The sequence below is a fragment of the Haliotis rufescens genome, unplaced genomic scaffold, assembly GCF_023055435.1.
Source record: "Haliotis rufescens isolate VD_foot unplaced genomic scaffold, xgHalRufe1.0.p SCAF_1, whole genome shotgun sequence".
Taxonomy (NCBI): Eukaryota; Metazoa; Mollusca; class Gastropoda; order Lepetellida; family Haliotidae; genus Haliotis; species Haliotis rufescens.
In genome coordinates this window covers 38517778-38538162 of record NW_025963779.1, presented here as the reverse complement: position 1 = coordinate 38538162, position 20385 = coordinate 38517778, and the positions used below count along the sequence as shown (strand labels likewise).

Sequence of the window (20385 nt, the reverse complement as noted above, 5' to 3'; positions counted from 1 at the left end):
TGGTTGCACCAGTATAAGTAATGGCGTGGTTGCACCAGTGTAAGAAGTAATGGTGTGGTTGCACCAGTATAAGTAATGGTGTGGTTGCACCAGTATAAGAAGTAATGGCGTGGTTGCACCAGTATAAGAAATGGATGTAGTTGCACCAGTATAAGTAATGGATGTAGTTGCACCAGTATAAGTAATGGTGTGGTTGCACCAGTATAAGTAATGGAGTGGTTGCACCAGTATAAGAAGTAATGGTGTGGATGCACCAGTATAAGTAATGGTGTGGATGCACCAGTATAAGTAATGGTGTGGTTGCACCAGTATAAGTAATGGTGTGGTTGCACCAGTATAAGTATTGGTGTGGTTGCACCAGTATAAGTAATGGTGTGGATGCACTAGTATAAGTGTTGGTGTGGTTGCACCAGTATAAGTAATGGTGTGGATGCACCAGTATAAGTAATGGTGTGGATGCACCAGTATAAGTAATAGTGTGGATGCACCAGTATAAGTAATGGTGTGGTTGCACCAGTATAAGTATTGATGTGGTTGCACCAGTATAAGTATTGGTGTGGTTGCACCAGTATAAGTATTGATGTGGTTGCACCAGTATAAGTAATGGTGTGGTTGCACCAGTATAAGTATTGGTGTGGATGCACCAGTATAAGTAATGGTGTGGTTGCACCAGTATAAGTAATGGTGTGGTTGCACCAGTATAAGTAATGGTGTGGTTGCACCAGTATAAGTAATGGTGTGGTTGCACCAGTATAAGTATTGATGTGGTTGCACCAGTATAAGTATTAGTGTGGTTGCACCAGTATAAGTAATGGTGTGGTTGCACCAGTATAAGTATTGGTGTGGTTGCACCAGTATAAGTAATGGTGTGGATGCACCAGTATAAGTAATGGTGTGGTTGCACCAGTATAAGTAATGGAGTGGTTGCACCAGTATAAGTAATGGTGTGGATGCACCAGTATAAGTATTGGTGTGGTTGCACCAGTATAAGTAATGGTGTGGATGCACCAGTATAAGTAATGGTGTGGTTGCACCAGTATAAGTATTGATGTGGTTGCACCAGTATAAGTATTAGTGTGGTTGCACCAGTATAAGTAATGGCGTGGTTGCACCAGTATAAGTATTGGTGTGGTTGCACCAGTATAAGTATTAGTGTGGTTGCACCAGTATAAGTAATGGTGTGGTTGCACCAGTATAAGTAATGGTGTGGTTGCACCAGTATAAGTATTGATGTGGTTGCACCAGTATAAGTATTGGTGTGGTTGCACCAGTATAAGTAATGGTGTGGTTGCACCAGTATAAGTAATCTGTAAAATGTTCCACAGGCAGGAAAAGATACAAATGAGGTTGCTCAGAATTGACATCCCCCACAAATATCTAAAGCTCCTGTGTATTGACATCCAGACCTTACTGCCAACAAAAGACGAACTGTTATCATCCTGACAGTTGAACACGAATAAAAAATATCAATGTTCAAGTACAATAGGCACAGCCCTAAAGCTGATGGTCTCTGCCACACGACATCTTCCTCTTGATGATACCCCTCTGTCATGCATAATCACCACACACAGTGACAGGACCTGTATGATGGGACATACATCACTGGTTGTGTGAGAATCGGATGCTTTGGAGGTGAATGGAAGCAGTTTCCAGCACAACCTTTGCCCTTCAATTACAACAGGCAATTGTTGTGTGTTACACAGTCTGATACTGGAGTGAAACCGGCTCACTCTCACAAGACTGGTGTAAAGCTTGTATTATATGTAAAGCACTCCTACGTATTGCTTAGATGTTACAAAGATACTGTATAGGTTTCATGGGATTTTGTCAACCTGAAAGAGGGGCTGAACCATGCTGATCCCGTGTGCTGTGGGCATTTGAACTTGACAAGATAACTGAATGACTCTTTATTAGCATGCATGAAATGTGTGTTTAGTCATGCATAATGTATGAGTCATTGGCAAGCTATGAACGACCTTCTTCTCCTTCATTTAGCTAAGGCAGAGGCAATGGGTGACACTAATATTGGCAATAACAACACACTGACTCCATTTGCTTTGGGCATCTGTGTGAAACCTCACCTTCAACTGTGTGCTTTGCTGTAAAGGCTTGCATAATCCTCACATCAAGGGTTGAATACAATGACAAAGAAATATAAAAGACACTTCTACTACCCATATGTCAGGATAAGAACCAGAGGCTGAAACTAATGTTACAATAGAATTACAAAATACTATACAATTGATTCTTGTTTTATGTAACAGTCATACATTCCCCTTATTCTAATAAACATTACCATCTCTCTCTCTCTCTCTCTCCCACACACACTCACACTCTCACACACTCACTCACTCTTATTATGATCAGCCTGATAAAAGTTCAGTCAGGACTTTCCAGTCTGGTATAACATTGTGTAACCCAGCATATATCAATACCCAACAGTGAACACCATGACAACTATTGATTATCCTGGGTAGAAACTAGCTCATAACTACATGAGACTAAACACAAACAAGGATCATGAATGATGTTGTTGGGCAACAGATAACTTCATTTTGTCTGTCCACTGCAATACTATGTTTCAAACTGTCACTGCAATACTAAGTTTTCAAATTGCCACAATGACAATCTCATGGACATCATCGGTCTCTCCAAATAAGGAGATTCTATGTACAATTTTCATAAATAATTTATCAAAGTTGACCTAGTGCGAAGACATATTATCACATTGCTGAGGCAACTAATTGATACTGAGAGCAATCAGGCATAGCCACTTCCAATCAATAAGTCTGAACCAACATACCCTACCTGCTGGGTTTATCAAGGATTCCATGAAAATGAGTGGTCAAACCGCTACTTTTCACCATCCAAAATATTGATTGTTGATCAACAGTAAACTGCTATCTAGAATGTGATAAACTCAGCAAAAACTGATGGCACATAGTGATCCTTTAGGTGTATTCATAATAAAGTTATGAAATTGGATTGGGAATTAAGGGTATATGTATTGGGTGCTCAGCCAAGTGTAGAATAAAAACCCCAATATCAAACATTCTATTAGCAACAAAAATTAGTCTTCATGAGTTGGCCTTACTAAAAACTAGGTATAGAAAAAAGGAAGTTATATAAACAAGGAGTAGAACTAATAAGTTTTCAGGTACAATATCTATATTGGGATGGAGGCTAGAGACTTTTACATGACACAGACACAACAGCAATATTCAGGGTCTACATGGCGTTGTGAACTACAGCAAGATTCATTAGTAACACCAGCATCCAACAGCGTCTCATATTATTAAGCAACATCAGCAACATCAGGATCAAATGCTGTGATGTGTCGCATCCAGACATCTTGCCCACATCAGGATCAAATGCTGTGATGTGTCACAACCAGACACCTCGGCAACATCAGGATCAAATGCTGTGATGTGTCGCACCCAGACACCCCAGCAACATCAGGATCAAATGCTGTGATGTGTCGCACCCAGACATCTTGCCCACATCAGGATCAAATGCTGTGATGTGTCGCACCCGGACACCTCGGCAACATCAGGATCAAATGCTGTGATGTGTCGCACCCAGACACCTCGGCAACATCAGGATCAAATGCTGTGATGTGTCGCACCCAGACACCTCGGCAACATCAGGATCAAATGCTGTGATGTGTCGCACCAAGACACACCAGCAACATCAGGATCAAATGCTGTGATATGTCGCACCCAGACACCTCGGCAACATCAGGATCAAATGCTGTGATATGTCGCACCAAGACACCTCGGCAACATCAGGATCAAATGCTGTGATGTGTCACACCCAGACACCTCGGCAACATCAGGATCAAATGCTGTGATGTGTCGCACCCAGACACACCAGCAACATCTGTCTCCCCATCTCTCCAAGTTCCAGGACTTCTGTGTTTTTACCAGGCACAAGGCCTCCTCAGCTCCGTTCCCAGGTGTTGAGGGAAAGGTAAGGGGAGGGAGAAATTCATCGGTGGGGGTTCTGCTAAACAGGGAAAGTATTGAGTCGACAGATCAGGTATCTGGTGATACCTTATCAGCTACGGCAGTAGCGGCCTTCTCTCTGGGCCTTTGGCTTCATTCATTGTTATCGGTGCAGCAGAACAAATGCTCCTCTAACCTAACATATATATGTAACAACTTACTAATAAGAAGCAATACCAACAGGACACTACACCCCAAAACCATCCTTGTATATGGCATCCTTACACATTAACATTGAAGGAAGATAGCCCTTACTCTAACTTAGTCTAAGATGGTGTTGACAACCATGCATTGGCACATTTTTTTTACAACAGCTTGAACACTGACAGAGAACATTTTCCTGTATGGAAATGAAACCCTAGTGAAATTCTTAGTGCCAGCTGTGCAATTCTATTAAAAGAAGTCAATAATATTGATGGTACTCTGAAGTCAAATTATTCTGACAACTGCCCTTTCTACACCATGTGAGTAGCCCTGAACACATGCAGCTCCAGGCTCGGGCTCGGGCTCCGGGCTCCGGGCAGGCTGGTGTACATGAAGCCTCCTCTGTTCTACCTTCCCCCTCATTCAGTCCACAACACAGCTGAGAAGAGCTGCTAGCCTCTCATCAACCTCCCACTCTTGACTTGTGAATGCATAATGCTTCTACATTGTAGAAATATCCATGAAGGTTCTAAATATCCCAATACAGCCATACTAGAAGTAATACACAATTGACATGCAATGTAATCTATCATGAAAAAAAGATTAAGCCTCTTTTCAATGTTGAAATTTAGCATCCATCTTCACATGCCAACTTAAGGACATTTGGACTGCCTTTAAATGTACCTGATGACACCTTTATGGGTGTATTTCTAGAGATGTAAAATTAAACAGAATCAACACATCTCTAACAACTGTCACCACAAAATGCCAAACTTAAAACCCTATCAAACGTCACAACTGCCTAAAAACTTCAAATCTAGTTTAGATCACAGCTGTGATACTAACAGTGCATTTGGCCTTGCAAGGAATGGATCTGAAAGAAATATACAATACAGGATCTCAGGAACACCAATTTGAACTGCAGAGAGCAAGTTGAGTTTGAATGATGAGTCGACTTAAGTAAACAGCTTGTCTATGTACAAAGACCCTCACACAACAGCCCTCTCTCGGCCCACAGCTTGCCTTGGAAGTAAATATTAGATGCCTTCCATCAATGGTGCACGGGTCGGTTGTATTCACTAGCCACTCTCACTTCTTGTATGCATCAGGTCATGTATCATATTCATGCGTAATCATTATTCCCTTCAGTTACTGATCTTGTTGATCATGTTCCTATTTTACAATTGATCATCGTCTGATGCTGTGATTAACACCAATAAGTTCATTAGGCAGCTGACACCGATGGTGGTTTGCACTTACTATGGCCGAAAAAAGTTCTTCATCTCCACAAAACAATACACATGCTGTGCTGTTCAATCAAGCGTCTTATTTACTATGTGGACAAAAGCTGCTGCTTGTGGTGGAGAGACTTGTTTATGTAATTGTTTTATGATACTTTAATATACTTATGAATTCTAATGTCTCAGGTTTCTCTATAAATGCCTTTATTTTAATTCTTTTTGAAAAAGCATTCTCAAAATTGACACACATTTTCCATAAAATTTCTGAAATCTGTCACAATAAATCCCATACATACTCTACCTCTGAGGACCGTCACCAGCTGAAAACACCATGGGGTCTTTCTTCAAACTGACATGTTATGTGACCGCATTGCCATCAAAGATATCCACTATCTTTCTTTTCATCCAAAGCTAAGGAGTTTTAAAATATTTCTATCTGTTGGAGGCAAATTTGCCTCGTCTGAAGTATATTTTTCCTGTCTGGCCTGGAAACCGCCTCCTAATCTGGCTCAGGCATGTGAAGAAGTAATACAAAGGTGTTGCAGTTTCCCTACACAGACAGGTGTGTTGTGTTGTATCGCAACATGTATTGCCGGCACTTTGGTCAACATCAGACATATTTTAGACATTTACAAAGCCTTTAATGGAAAAATATTTGATGATGCTTAAGTGTGTGTGAGAAGTTCAGCATTTGAAAGAATTTTTTGAAAAGGTGAAATCAAATTGCTCCGATGTGTGGTGTCTTCAACGTAGAGAGGGTCTCTGAAGAGTATGTTAGGTCAGTATTTTGTCCTCTGTATTGCAATACCATAAACACATAATTACAGCTTTCTGTAGTGAACCATTCTCTTGAAACATTATATTTCCACCTCAACATATATGTCATGACATTGGTTAGAAGATACAAATGTAAAAATGAAAATAGCGTTATCACAATCCCCTGCCATGGGGCACATTAGAATTTTGTTAGTTCATATAGTAGTGAATAAAAACTATAAAAAGAGTCCTATAAAGCCTTAAGAAGAGATAGGCACTTGGGCTGCTTTATGTCATGAAAAAATTATTAATAGTGAAATTAATACACACAAAAGGCCCATTCTCTGGAAAAAATAACTCAGTCTTGATAAGGATCTCTTTGATAAGCTAACTTCAGTAGTTTCTGAGAAAACATGTCCCCAATGCAGACACTATACACCAATAACTGGCAAAATAACATGGATCAAGGGACGTAACTCTGTAAAAATATAATTGACAGGACCAATTTAACAGTCTTAGTATTTCTCAGATAAGCTTGCAAAGTTTCATTCACATAACATCAGTAGATTTTAAGAAAACATGTCCCCATTGCACATGCTATGCAATAAACTGAAAAGCATGGAGCAGGGGCCATAACATCATGGCGGGGATAATCAAGTGGAATAAAATGGAATAAAACTTGGATGTCTTTAACTCAATGAGTTCTAAATCTGATGATACATGATACGAGGTAACACGATATGCATGATATGTAGATACATAATCATGATGATTCATAAATGTTGTTGTTTTATTACTTTAGGTACACATAAAATGTGTTCCACTTTGATTAAACAGAATAATGAATAATTACATATATGTAAATACATTGTCATGATGATTAATACAAAGAGGATTTTAATTAATTATGCAGCCACATTCTCTCACACATACACGCTCACATTAGACCACAAAGTGTAAAACCAAATCATATCAGTGTCATTTACACTGCAAAGAAAAAGAGATAAAATTCTTTATTCATTTTTGTTTCTTGTTATACTTTATTGCCGTCAATAAAAAAACAATGTTCAGGACTGTGACATTTGCATTTCCAGTCAAGATGACATCCTAGGATCAGTGACATGAAGTATTAATGGATGAAACTTCAGCAGAGTATGGGCGACAAATATGAAGCTGGAGACATACGCCATCAAGGATCCAGCAACTCAACACTTCCATGTCTGTATTACTGGGGAAATGCCAATAAAATACAAATAACTCACCCAAATCCTTTTAAATAAAGATACCAAATACCTGCCAAAAAAATCAAATTCTTATTAACACTGCTAACGTGAGTTATTCAAGAGCAATCCTACCTAAATGTCTCAAATTCAAATTGGATTTAAGTAAATCTAAACAACAACATTCCAGACACAAAAAACACATTGGTACAACGATGTAGCTGTTTACAAACTGCATTAAGTGCACAGTGTGGTGCAGCAATGTTAGAGTCTGAGACTACAGGAAGCTTGTAATGAGTCACAGGGAAGGAATCTGGGCTATCTGTGGCGGCTCACTGCCATACAATGGCCTCTTGTGATCAAAACAGCAAAATAACTGGTATTTAGCACTTACACGGCTATTACCCGTCATTAATCGCTAATCACAGCCCTTGTTTGTGGTCCTATCTGCATATTGTAACATAATGCCACATACCACTTGCTTCATTTACACGCGAACAGATCATTATATCTGTGATTAAGATTCCGATGATGTTTTTTAACAAAATCTGATATTCTAATTTGAACATATGTATGATCCTCAACACGGAACAGAGAAGCTGTGAGCAGTCTGTGGGTTGGACACCAACATTCTCAAAGCACTGTTCCAATGCTTGAAACAACTGTACAGTAAGCAGACAACACTATCATATTGAGAGATCCAAAGTCTGTGATTTGACTACGAATCCTTTTTGTTATGTAGAAATCTGACTGATTAGGTTCACCCACTCCTAATAATGATGCTTACAGTTTTGATTAAAGAGCATTATGTCTTCTGCTTGAGGATAATAATAATAATAATAAAAATAATAATAATAAATAAAGTCAGGAGCAACATGCACCATTACAAGCTGAATGTACACTGAACAGAAGCTGCCCCTAAAGTAGCCTACTAACCCTGTGAAAATGTGGAATTATTGGTGGTCTACTGGGGTGACTGACGTATGATCAATAAGTCAACTTCCCTTGGCTATAAACTGGGGGTGAACACATATGGGGATGTGTTGTTAATGGAAACTTATCACTATTCCACTGAGAGGGGTGGGTCAGGGTTGCTCTTTAACTCCCTATCACTTCCTCACACTGGCAGAGAACTATCTTGACCACCTGAGGTGATACTATCTGGACACTCAAGCCTGGGGTTTCCCTTCCTGTAGCTACATTCCTTTCCAGACCCACAGTAACCAGCCAGTACAACATGTAAGCAGGAGATACTGCACTGATCAAAGCTACACGTTTCAAAGTAGAATCCTACTTATAGTAACTAATTTTGACGGTGAAATATATCATCCATAAATCCTATTTCTTAGGCCATTCAGTGTACCCACTACAGTTTTAAGTCAATACAATAAGCCGTGCCTTCAAACTGAAATCTGACATCCTTAAAAAACTCCTGGAAATCCCATATGGATGGCAAACACACATCTTATGCTTAGGATAACCTAGGAAAAGCAATTACAGAAATACATCAGCATTTTATTGCACAATGATTACCTAAGCATCTTTCATCGGCCAAACATGTATGGAGAAAAAGCAGCCATAGATTTAGTTGTGGCCAATGATGGTCTATGCTGCTGCTGCTGCACCAGAAGTGAGGGCAAAACAACCTCCCAACACTGCTGAGCATCAACATATGTGTCTAGACCTGAATTAGCAAAAACTGACAAAATGGAGAAGTTAGGACTGCCTCTCTGGTCGGAGACTCAAGGCTCTCTTTCCCTTGTGTCTCCTCCAATCTACTGATCCTCCAAATACACTTGAATGAATAGTTCTTTGGGCAGCACTATATATGACGTTGTAATGAAAGCACCAAATTTCCTTGACTTTCTTAACTGCAGGTTATACGTCTCTGTTTTAGTATAATTTCAAATGCCAGTGATACTTGAGCTACAGTCCTCCACAACACTGCATCCAACATCTAAAGTCATCATCCCCCATCCTTGCTCCCCTCTCCCCTGCAATAATCACTACCAGATGTTAGCTGGCCTCCACTGTTGACGAAGCTGAAACCAGAAGCCTTGTGATCACAATCAAATTCACAAATACTCTATGTAAAACCTGATACAGGCGTGATCTGTGACCAACTAATGCACAAGAGAATTGGTAGTGTAGAGAGAAGTAACTGCTCCCAGATATTTACATGTTGTATTCCAGTGTATGGCTTCAGCTTATGACTCCGACCTCAGGGAAATCTACACCACAACCATGGCAAACATTTGCACTTTTTCTGTGCATTTTGGTCTTGCTGCTTTGAGCCCAAGCAGCAGCAGCAGTTATTGTACTGATAACCCTGGACACAAGCTCCTTCGCCTATGTATGTCTACTACTGACTGTTACAACTGTCACATGTACATCATTGCATGTGTCTGACACATTTCACAGATATCACATTATCTAATTAATTGCTATTAAAATAATCATTAAAGTTGTGTTTGAAAACTATACTTCCTACACTACAAATGACCTAACTGTGACTAGTGTCTTCTAGAACATACAGTATTTCCGCCATGCATAGACATGTTATCCTTGGTAACAAGAGACCATTTCTCACGCTGTGCATGTAAAGTTCAAGATCTGAACAAACATCTCCTCATCAATAATCTGTGCAGTTGCATGGTGGGTAAGTCTAGTACATTTCAACCCTGAAATACACAACAGTCTTGTCATCTGTGCCGTCAGTCTCATTTCCAGGTGAAAAAGCTTGGGACAGAAACGTTAGCTGACTTGGTCCTCTATCACAGACACAGTATGCATATGGTCTCTACATAAAGTGACTTCACAACAACTACTGTAAGTCTATCGGTATGTTCAGTGATGGTAATTACGACCATGTGTAAAGGGAAAGATTACTGGATTAAACTGGCATTTTTTTGCCCTAAAGCATGTAAAGTGTGAAATGTGATGTTCTTCTCAACTGTGATCCCAGGGCAAACTATGCTGGTAGTAGGAGGTAACCTAATGGATCATGTGTTCAGGCTGACTTGGTTGGCTGACATTGCTCATTACATCAATCACTGGTTTGTCTGGTCCAGACTTTATCAATTACAGATTGCTGTCATAGAGTTGGAATATTTAGTAACATAGACCCCCAATAATAAAATGCTATATAAATTCCATGTCTACATCACTATCAGTGATTCAAGAAGCCAGCTGCAGTTATAACTCCATGGCAAAATAATTTTCAAATAAATAAATAAATGAGACAGCGATTTATTTTTATTTCAACCACACTTGTGTGGAAAAGCTAGAATAAATCTGCGAAACATAAAATTTGAAAAGTGTGGCCTGATCATACATGAATGCTGTATTTCTTGAATTAACAACATTCAGTTTGAGTCTGTTTTAATATGTACCTGCTAAGTAAACAAGTGAAGTTTAACTCATTTGCAAATAGAGGCACTTTTCTCAATGGTCAGACCACAAATTAGAAAGACTTTCTGTGTAGACATAGTATTGGATTTCCTCTCTAGGCAAAGCTACATAAATCCCAACAATTATAGGAGTTTTATGGTTTGTGGAATGTTGATATGTAAGAAGTGTTCCTCACTGCAAATATTACCCCACACTACAGATTTGGTGTACCATGCTGTCTGGTGAGTCATAGCAGGCTGGGACCCAACGATCTCCCCTCACACAATATCACTACCCGACAAATCTGATATACTACCAACAGATAGCAGCTCAACCACAAAAGGAACTGAAAATGTTTATAGGCTAACATCTCATAAACATGGTCGGGTGATGGATGTTTCTCTCTTCTAACCTTGCAGGTGTTTCCAAAGTGGAACACTTCAATTTTATTTTGGAATAGACTTTAAGGTATATTAAAGAGGCAGATATAAAAATATACTTCAGTGATAGATAGGTACTAGAAGCAATCAGCATGACAAATGTCAATAAAATATAAGAAATGTTATCACAGTGGGTTTCATAAACCATTCCAATGTGGACATTCAAACCCATGTTAGGTAGACACTTCAACTACTCTGCTACCCAATGCCAGATTTAATTTGTACAGGATGAACAGGTAATATGTAACTATTATTTGAGCTGCTAGTCCACTAGAACTGTCAGTTTCAAAAGCCAGCGGGAACACTGCTAAAGTGAAAATTAAATAGCAAACTAAGTTCAACACGAATGGTAATACATTACTCCAGAAAAATAAGAATTTGATTTATTCTTTTCAAATTACCTACAAAAACCTGAAGGGAAATATGAATGGCTGAAGATGTGCCCATTTTGTTGACAGCATTTGGCCGCCGCCACCACAACCACAATACTGTGTGCAGTATGGGAAAATCTTTTGTTGCAAATGGTTGATCCGTGTCTCAAATATATTGTGAAGTTAAGAGAAGCGATCTCATTCCTGATCACCAGTGAAAGCAACCGCATACTGCAGGTGTAGTGCTGACAACAAAATGCATTATGTCAAGTTGACATGGGTGCAATTATTATGCTCCTGCTTGCTACCTAGTTCTAAATAAGATTATATGAGGAAGGTCAAGGTGACCTAGGACTCGGGGTCGAGGCATATCACCGTTGATAAGTTGGAGGTCATCAAATCAAGCCCTGCAGATAATAGACTTCCTCTGGAAAGGACACAACAGACATATCCAGAACTGGAATATTAGTCACCATCAAGCTCAAGTATTGTATGGTGTGGTTTCCTTGTACAAGTGATTTATTAACACCAGGATATAAAATACATAAGTAGCAAGACTGATATTGCTTCAGTGCACAGAATATTATGTTGATCATATAATAAAAATATTACTATCCTGTATAGATATGATCCATATTTATGATATTTATAAAAAAATAATGTACTGCAAAAAAACATGAAAAACTCATGAAACAATTAATTAATAATGAAATTAATTAGTTCTGACATGTACATGAATGGCATGTCAAAGGCTGTATGTACCCTCAGGTCATACCTCTGCCCCAAATGAAATAAACATGCTCTCTGTCCCACTTGCACAGCAGACATACAAGAAACAGAGGAAATAGTTGACTACATGTATGAAAGAAAAGGCAATCAATCTGCATCATCTGTAGCAAGCCCTGTCAAACAACGATACAAACGACCACTTGATATGAATGCTCCTGCCTCTAATCAATAATTGTTACTGCTATTGTTCCCACAAGGGGCCTGTCTAGACACACAGTCACCACGGAAACAAGGGAGAGGGGCATTGAAATATAAAAAAATACCCCAATATTGATTTTAGCTATCATCTGAAATGTTTGACCAGGGTGCTTGGTAGCAAAGTGCATTTTTAGAGAAGGGAGGGAGGGGTTAACTGACAGCTACAGTCCTACTCAGGAAGTGTATCAGGGAGGGGTTAACTGATAGCTACAGTCCAACTCAGGAAGTGTATCAGGAGGGGTTAACTGACAGCTATAGTCCAACTCAGGAAGTGTATCAGGGAGGGGTTAACTGATAGCTACAGTCCTACTCAGGAAGTGTATCAGGGAGGGGTTAACTGACAGCTACAGTCCTACTCAGGAAGTGTATCAGGGAGGGGTTAACTGATAGCTACAGTCCTACTCAGGAAGTGTATCAGGGAGGGGTTAACTGATAGCTACAGTCCTACTCAGGAAGTGTATCAGGGAGGGGTTAACTGACAGCTACAGTCCTACTCAGGAAGTGTATCAGGGAGGGGTAAAGTGACAGCTACAGTCCTACTCAGGGAGTGTATCAGGGAGGGGTTAACTGACAGCTACAGTCCTACTCAGGGAGTGTATCAGGGAGGGGTTAACTGACAGCTACAGTCCTACTCAGGAAGTGTATCAGGGAGGGGTTAACTGACAGCTACAGTCCTACTCAGGAAGTGTATCAGGGAGGGGTTAACTGACAGCTACAGTCCTACTCAGGGAGTGTATCAGGGAGGGGTTAACTGATAGCTATAGTCCTACTCGGGAAGTGTATCAGGGAGGGGTTAACTGACAGCTACAGTCCTACTCAGGGAGTGTATCAGGGAGGGGTTAACTGATAGCTACAGTCCTACTCAGGAAGTGTATCAGGGAGGGGTTAACTGACAGCTGCAGTCCTACTCAGGAAGTGTATCAGGGAGGGGTTAACTGATAGCTACAGTCCTACTCAGGAAGTGTATCAGGGAGGGGTTAACTGACAGCTACAGTCCTACTCAGGAAGTGTATCAGGGCGGGGTTAACTGACAGCTGCAGTCCAACTCAGGGAGTGTGTCAGGGAGGGGTTAACTGACAGCAGCAATTAGTCAATTAGTTCAGCAATAAATACAGTAAGACGGGAACTTAAAGTCAAGCTGTCAACACCCACTCCAAAACGAATTTTGAGTTAGGATCATTCATGCAATACATTGTTGTGATACACGCAACTTGAAGTTGATGTGAGAATGAAACTACAGCACAATCAAATGAATCATTCACTAAAGATCTGACATACGTAGTTCATTAATGAGAAGTTTCCTCAGTGACTCCAGAACAAAGGCGTATACCTCATATTTCACAGATTACATCACTGGGCTGTCTAGCTTTCTGATACACCATTCGCTGGTATAACAAACAATGGACCCAGTCAAAAGAACACTTATTGGTGTAATCAACATCTGTCCATTCACAAATGTCATTATCAAAAGCTGTATTTATGTCTAATTGACTGCTATATACTACTTGCTGATTGATAAAGTGTAAACCTGGGTGTTGAAAATCACTGATCAATTGCTGACAACATGTCCAAGGCTTAATTGACACAGCTCATGAATTCAGGCCCCCTGATAAGATTGATTAAGTCATTGTGACCCAATCACAGTTTTCAATTTCACCATCTGCTCATTGACCCAAATCTATTTATGAATTGGAAATTTTGAAACATATTTTACCATACCACTCATGCTCTCTTGCAAAGAAGCACAACCCAAGAGTGAATGAGATTATCTATTTATCAACGCTTTAAATAAGTTATCAAAGCCAATTATCTAATCAATTTCGTCTGCTCAAACAAGACATCGCTCATAAAGCAATTAACTGAAATCAAGGGCAAAGATGATGTCCATGATGCACTAACGCTGAGTTGTCAGAGGCATTTAGTAGCAATATACAACTGTAATCTGATGCTAATCTCAGTGGGACTATCTAGTCCTGATACACTCTCACTCTCACATGTAGGACCTTGGCCTCCTTAGAAATGATATCAATATGTCTCTCCCTCCCATCTTCCCCAGGATATTTACAACCCCTGGGGTGACGCCAAGTATTATTTTACTGAAGCAGCTACTTCTCTTCAATATGCAAGGACTGTACCTGAAATAGGATCCTTTTTCCAGGTTGGCTAAAAACATATTGTATTACCTAGCAGACCTGTAATGTACAGTACTGTTTGGTCAACAGTTCCAAGTTGTACAATGTCGCTGCTTTCACTGTTTTCCCAAGATATTTCTGAAGTTATATTGTCTGACAAATTTACAACATTGTTGTACAAAGAATTTATGGTGTTGGCTTCAGTGTCAAAGTGACATTCAGAGAAATGTAGAGGAGATAATCATATGAAAAACAACTTATTCTACATAATGACTGGTTGTGTAAGGGAAATAGCAGAACAAAATAATACACAATGTTGGAAATCCCTTCTGTGGATACAAAGAAAAATTGGTTCTAGTTCTCACAATCTTGAACATTTCATGCAAGATTTTTTCACACTGTATGAATCATACAATATTATTAACATGGCACATTTTCAAGGTCATCTACGAGTGATTAATATCAGGATGTTGTACCCCCCCCCCCCCCCCCCCCCCCCCCCCCCTCAAACTGAACATCCCTCTGACCCAAAAATATGTCACTGGTAAAACAAACACTCCACTCCCCTCCCAGCCTTTTTTCCCTCTGAGTCAGGATAATATTACAGGCTGGTTTCTAACTGCCAGCACTACAATGCAGGGCTTGCTCGGCTGACTGAGTGAGTGAGTGACTCATACTTGCCATATACGTACTATGACCTCATACTGGCAATCTGTAACAGTTAACCCAGGAGTAGACAGGCCTCCGTGCAACTCAGCACATAAAAACCTGTCAATGGCAAACTTTAGGGAATCAAATATGTATGTTTCATTCTGTGATGTTGTGCTTGTCAGCTGAAAATGACTTCTGTTGCTGATAACCATATCAATATTAATAGAGCTTGTTTTTTCCTATTTAAACAAGACTGCTGGGTATGTAAATATTTTATCTCTGGAATGAAACTGCCTCCATAATCAATGGTAATCATTACAGCAATCAGAATACATAAATGACACATGGCTATAATTATGTTACTCAGGGCTGGTAGCACTGCATGATTGCAGTAGCTGCCTCCATTATACTGCTGTGTGCCAAATGCTTCCACAAACAATAAGACACATTAGGCATTAATATCATAAAAATATCACAAATATTGAGCACAACCTAGCTTCTTGACTGACTTGTCTCAGGACTGAAAATTTAAATTGCAAATTTCCAGTTGAGATAGTATTTCATCAGAAGAAGCGGTATTTTCTGAGAGGTACAGTCAATATCTGCAAGCTCTGGTCAACAAGTACACAAACATGGCAAGCAACACCTTTGTCAGTTTCCACATGGCACACAGTTTATTCAAATAATGAAACTCAAAATTCAGACATTGTTTATCCCTTGTGGATTAAAAAATTAGTGCAAATGGACAAATTGAAAACTAGTGTAAGTTCAATACCACTTAAATACCTTATTGTAAACAGACCACAGTTGCACTGGACTACCTAGGACTGAATTCATATCACGATGGAATCAATTACTCTATCCACTTAAAAAATGAGAGGAACTTGCAATAAAGTTATGATGATGATAATTAGAATAATCAATATGATCCTTTCACTGAGGGTATGTGGGGCTATTGTTTCATTCACTTAAAAGATATTATTAATGCAGATATATACAAAATCATGACAGCTGGTCCTAAAAAATGAACAATATTGTTTCCCACTAAAACATTATAACAATGAGCATTGTAATTTGAGTTGTAGAAGCTACTCAATACATTTCAATTAGATGATACATATCAAAACGGGAAATGGGAATTAAATATGTGTGAATATCAAATAAGTAATAGGGATGATGAAACTGAGCCAATAACATCTTTCATGTCAAATATCTAGAAAATGGCAACATTCACACATACTACATCACCTACTTACTCATTAAAGAACAAGTGCAACATCTATTTGTTTCAAAAATATTATTCTAAGCAGGGGTTATTATTATTCTTGTGTCATGTCTGTAACTTGGCAAACTTCCCCGTCAGTGCCCTACCATAATTATCTTGGGTAGGAGAGAGTGAATGGTGCAGGAGAAATAATAAATTATGATAATCGTCTGTCTGTTGAAATCCTGTTTTTCTCATTCATTGAATAAATGTCACTTCTTTGCAAAAATATGTCTCAATAGCTGACCCATTTCTGTTTAGCTGTAACAAAAGTGGCAAAAGGAAACATTTCGCTAAACTGGTTTGTTTCGACCATTGTTCGCACGATAGTGAATTAAGTAAATGCTATGCGTGACGCATTTATCGGTTTCTAACTGGCCTCTTTTTGAAAATTTAAAGTCTAAATATGAATTTTTAAACAAATGTCACAATTCTAAACAAATACTGCAAGATTTCTATTTAAAAACTACTGCAGTCTCGCATACCATTGTGCGTCTGAAAACCGACACCATTCGGCTGGTGCTTGCATGCTTGCCGATTCCTGGTAGTTCTCAGAAGCGGCTGTCAAACTCGACAACACATTTTTTAAATTCCTACCTGTCGTGATTTCGGCCAAAATCAAATTCCTGTGTTCATCGGAAAGGGGTTCTCCAATAACCAAAAGCAAAGCAGCTTTGGGTGGCTGTGAAAAGCCCTGATCATCCGTTTCGGACATCGACATGCTATCCACTGCATCCGTCGCCATTCCTCACCACTGAATGTGAAGCCTCTTCTCTTGCCGGCTAGAAGGACGGGCACCTTGTTTTGTAACGAAACGTTTCATTGGATATACTATTCACGGTAGCGAATCGCATAACGTGTAATCGATTTAGGTTTCACTTCCGTTACCGGGAAATTACGGAAAGAAGCGATAGGCCTAGCTGAAGTGGAAATAGAGTTGGTGTGTATGACTGTTTCGGTGATCATGACTTCGTGTGTTTAACAATTCATCAAAGTTGTGTATGTGAACATACTTTGTCAGGCTACATGTAATCTGAATTTGACAACAGCTTGCATGTCGTCGGGTTACAAGTTCCAACTGATTCGTAAACACGACTGACACTTATGTTGCAGTTGTGCAATCGGCTGTGTTATGATAAATTTAAGGAACAATTTTCCATGAAAGCAAGCATAACATTTCATTGCCTATTCAAACGGCTGCACGTACAGAATAACCAGAGAGTATGTTAACGTTTCAAAGGTCAGGTTGTTAACCTTATAAATCACTCTTTCCACGATAAAACGCCCAGAGACCATTTTCCTAGTGCCTCAGATTGGCGGAAAGACATCTGCCCGTATCCCCCCCCCCCCCCCCCCCCCCCAAAGTTATATATATGTATGTGTTACTCCTCAATCCTTTTAATTATATATATTTATGAGGGGGTGGGGTGGGGTGCGCAAGGAAGGCTTAACTTTTTGCCTTTAAAATCCCTTCTTGGTCATTGGTTACTTGTTGGTTGGTTTGTTGTTTAACGCCGCACTCAGCAATATTCCAGCTATATGACGGCGGTCTGTTAATAAACGAGTCTTTACAAGAAGATCCAGTGATTAATATCATGAGCATAGATTCACGTAATTGGGATCGATGACATGCATCAACCAAGTCTGCAAGCCTGACCACCCGATCCCGTTAGTCGCCTTTTACAACAAGCATAGTCGCCTTTTACGGCAAGCATGGGTTGCTGAAGATCTATTCTACCCCGGATCTTCACGGGTCTGGTTACTTGTGTACTACCATATTAGTTTTTACTAAGCCAGTGATAGGGTTAGCCATGGTAAGAAGGCTGATACCATTGATAATGTGGAAGGACTATAGGGCTGGGACGGGTAACTCGGGTACTCGGGTACTCGGGTGGGTAATGAGTAGGACCCGGGTACCCACAGCACTACCCGGACCAGTAGTTAGTCATGTGATATATTGTTTCATGATAAAAATTCACTATATAACTACATGGTTACATGACAATTTTAAGTCTCTAATGTTCGCATTTCTTTATGACCATGTTCCTTCTGACTTATATATGTTTGAACAAAGCTAAAACTTCAGTCAATGTCAGTGTATGCATGACCACATCGTTTTATACTTGTATCTAGATACATTCTGCCAGGGCTACTGTCAAACTATTCCCAATCGGACATTTTGTGCCTATCTCTTGACACCAACAGTGGGTCCCTGGGTAGGATTGGGTCATAGGGGTGTGGGTCCCCGGGTAGTAAATTTGGACTCATCCCAGCCCAAAAGGACTAGCTTCGTTCTTTCTTGCAAAATCTAGTTTTGTTACATAAACCACAAGTAGGGATTGAGTGTGGACTAGTTGCATTACATGCATGCATGTCTATTCCTGGTGATTGCATATGCATGTATTTACCATCAGCAGTATGAGAACAGTCTGTTGTTCCTTCTGAAACTATTTAAACATATACTTACAGCATTCCACTCCCATTTAATTCACTTCGTACAGATAAACTGTAATTGTTCATGGCTGGTGTGTTATTCATTTACCCGTTACTTTGAAAGTAAGATATATTTGTTATTGTCATACTGATGCATTAGATTTGATGTCACAAATTTTGTGGTCTGAACATTTGGGGACAGCCTTCATCTGTAGATAGAGCATCTGCCCGGGACCAGTCATTGTAACTTGCCTGGCAACTAGCATTATATACCCCCCCCCCACACACACACACACACACACACACACACACACACACACACACACACATGCACACACACATCGCTTTGTAAGTGTAATAATCTTGCAAGAATTAACAATAAACCCTATTTGACTGTACCTCACCTTACTTAAACATCTGATTATCACTAGACTGTGAGAGAAATACGGTACACTGAAATGCTTTTGGTCGGATGAACACACAAAATAATTTGACCAACATGATCGCAACTAAATTATTCAGCATGGTAGGAAATGGTAGGCATGGACACTAAGTTGATGACATGTTTCATGCAGTATTAAGCGCTCTCTGTTTATTCAAATATTCATTAAAACCTGCAAAAAGGCAGGGGAAGTGCATGGCACTTTTTACATGTGTTATTCCATTGATCGTTTGTTGGTTTCGATTTAATAATTATTCTATTTTATGCATTGTATTGGATTAATAAAGTAAAGCTCTGAAGGTGTTGGATTACACAGAAGATGAGACTTGTTATAGAGATGCGGGTTTGGTGGGTGTGCACTGTATCATGCTGTATACCATGGGGATGTGATACCTGTTTGGTTTGCATATAAATCATATTGCAATTACTTTTTGCAGGTTGACTTAGAAAGGATAGATGATGGCGTCAGAAGTTGAAATTGACGATACACTGTACAGGTAAGTCCTAAACGCTGGACACTGAAAATTCATTCGTTCAGTTGTATTTGCCCCCCAACAAGGAGTGTCCAGATTCATCATAGTGGTGATGTATTTTAATTTTAACCTTTTGGGAATAAAGGGTTAGATCAAGTCCCCAGCGACCTATGCTCTTTAGAAGAGGCATCTGAATGGAAGGGGTGGTCAGACTTGATGACTTGGTGTCAACGTACCCCAATTGCGTTCTTAATACCAATCACTGGTTTGTCTGGTCAGACTTTATTATGTACAGGCTGCCATCATTGAGCTGGATATTGTAGAGTGTGGGGCAAGACAACAAACAAACAGATGTTTACACTTATCCTGAGGGGCGATCGGGTAGCCTAGTAGTTAAAGTGGTTGCTCGTCACGCCGAAGACCCAGGTAAGATTCTC

The 20385-nt window shown here is 39.7% G+C and overlaps 2 protein-coding genes across 6 annotated transcripts in view; one reads left to right on the top strand and one right to left on the bottom strand.

Annotated features, from left to right (window-relative positions):
• LOC124135732 (microtubule-associated protein futsch-like) overlaps positions 1-17401 on the bottom strand; it is a 61245-nt gene extending 43844 nt beyond the window's left edge. For both annotated transcript variants that reach the window (XM_046501243.2, XM_046501244.2), the window contains exon 1: positions 17198-17401. In XM_046501243.2, coding sequence (XP_046357199.2) covers positions 17198-17345 — 148 coding nt within the window. In that variant the 5' untranslated portion in view covers positions 17346-17401. The remainder of the gene's footprint in view (positions 1-17197) is intronic.
• The window catches only part of LOC124135733 (ubiquitin-like modifier-activating enzyme 6), a 128206-nt gene continuing 122435 nt past the window's right edge, over positions 14615-20385 (top strand). Inside the window, exons 1-2 of one of the 4 annotated variants that reach the window (XM_046501247.2) lie at positions 14615-14711; positions 19913-19972. In XM_046501247.2, the coding sequence (XP_046357203.2) occupies positions 19932-19972 (41 nt within the window). In that variant the 5' untranslated portion in view covers positions 14615-14711; positions 19913-19931. Of the gene's footprint in view, positions 14712-17459; positions 17600-17818; positions 17841-19912; positions 19973-20385 lie in introns of those variants that run through there. The other 3 variants (XM_046501245.2, XM_046501246.2, XM_046501248.2) reach the window with 3 other exon arrangements.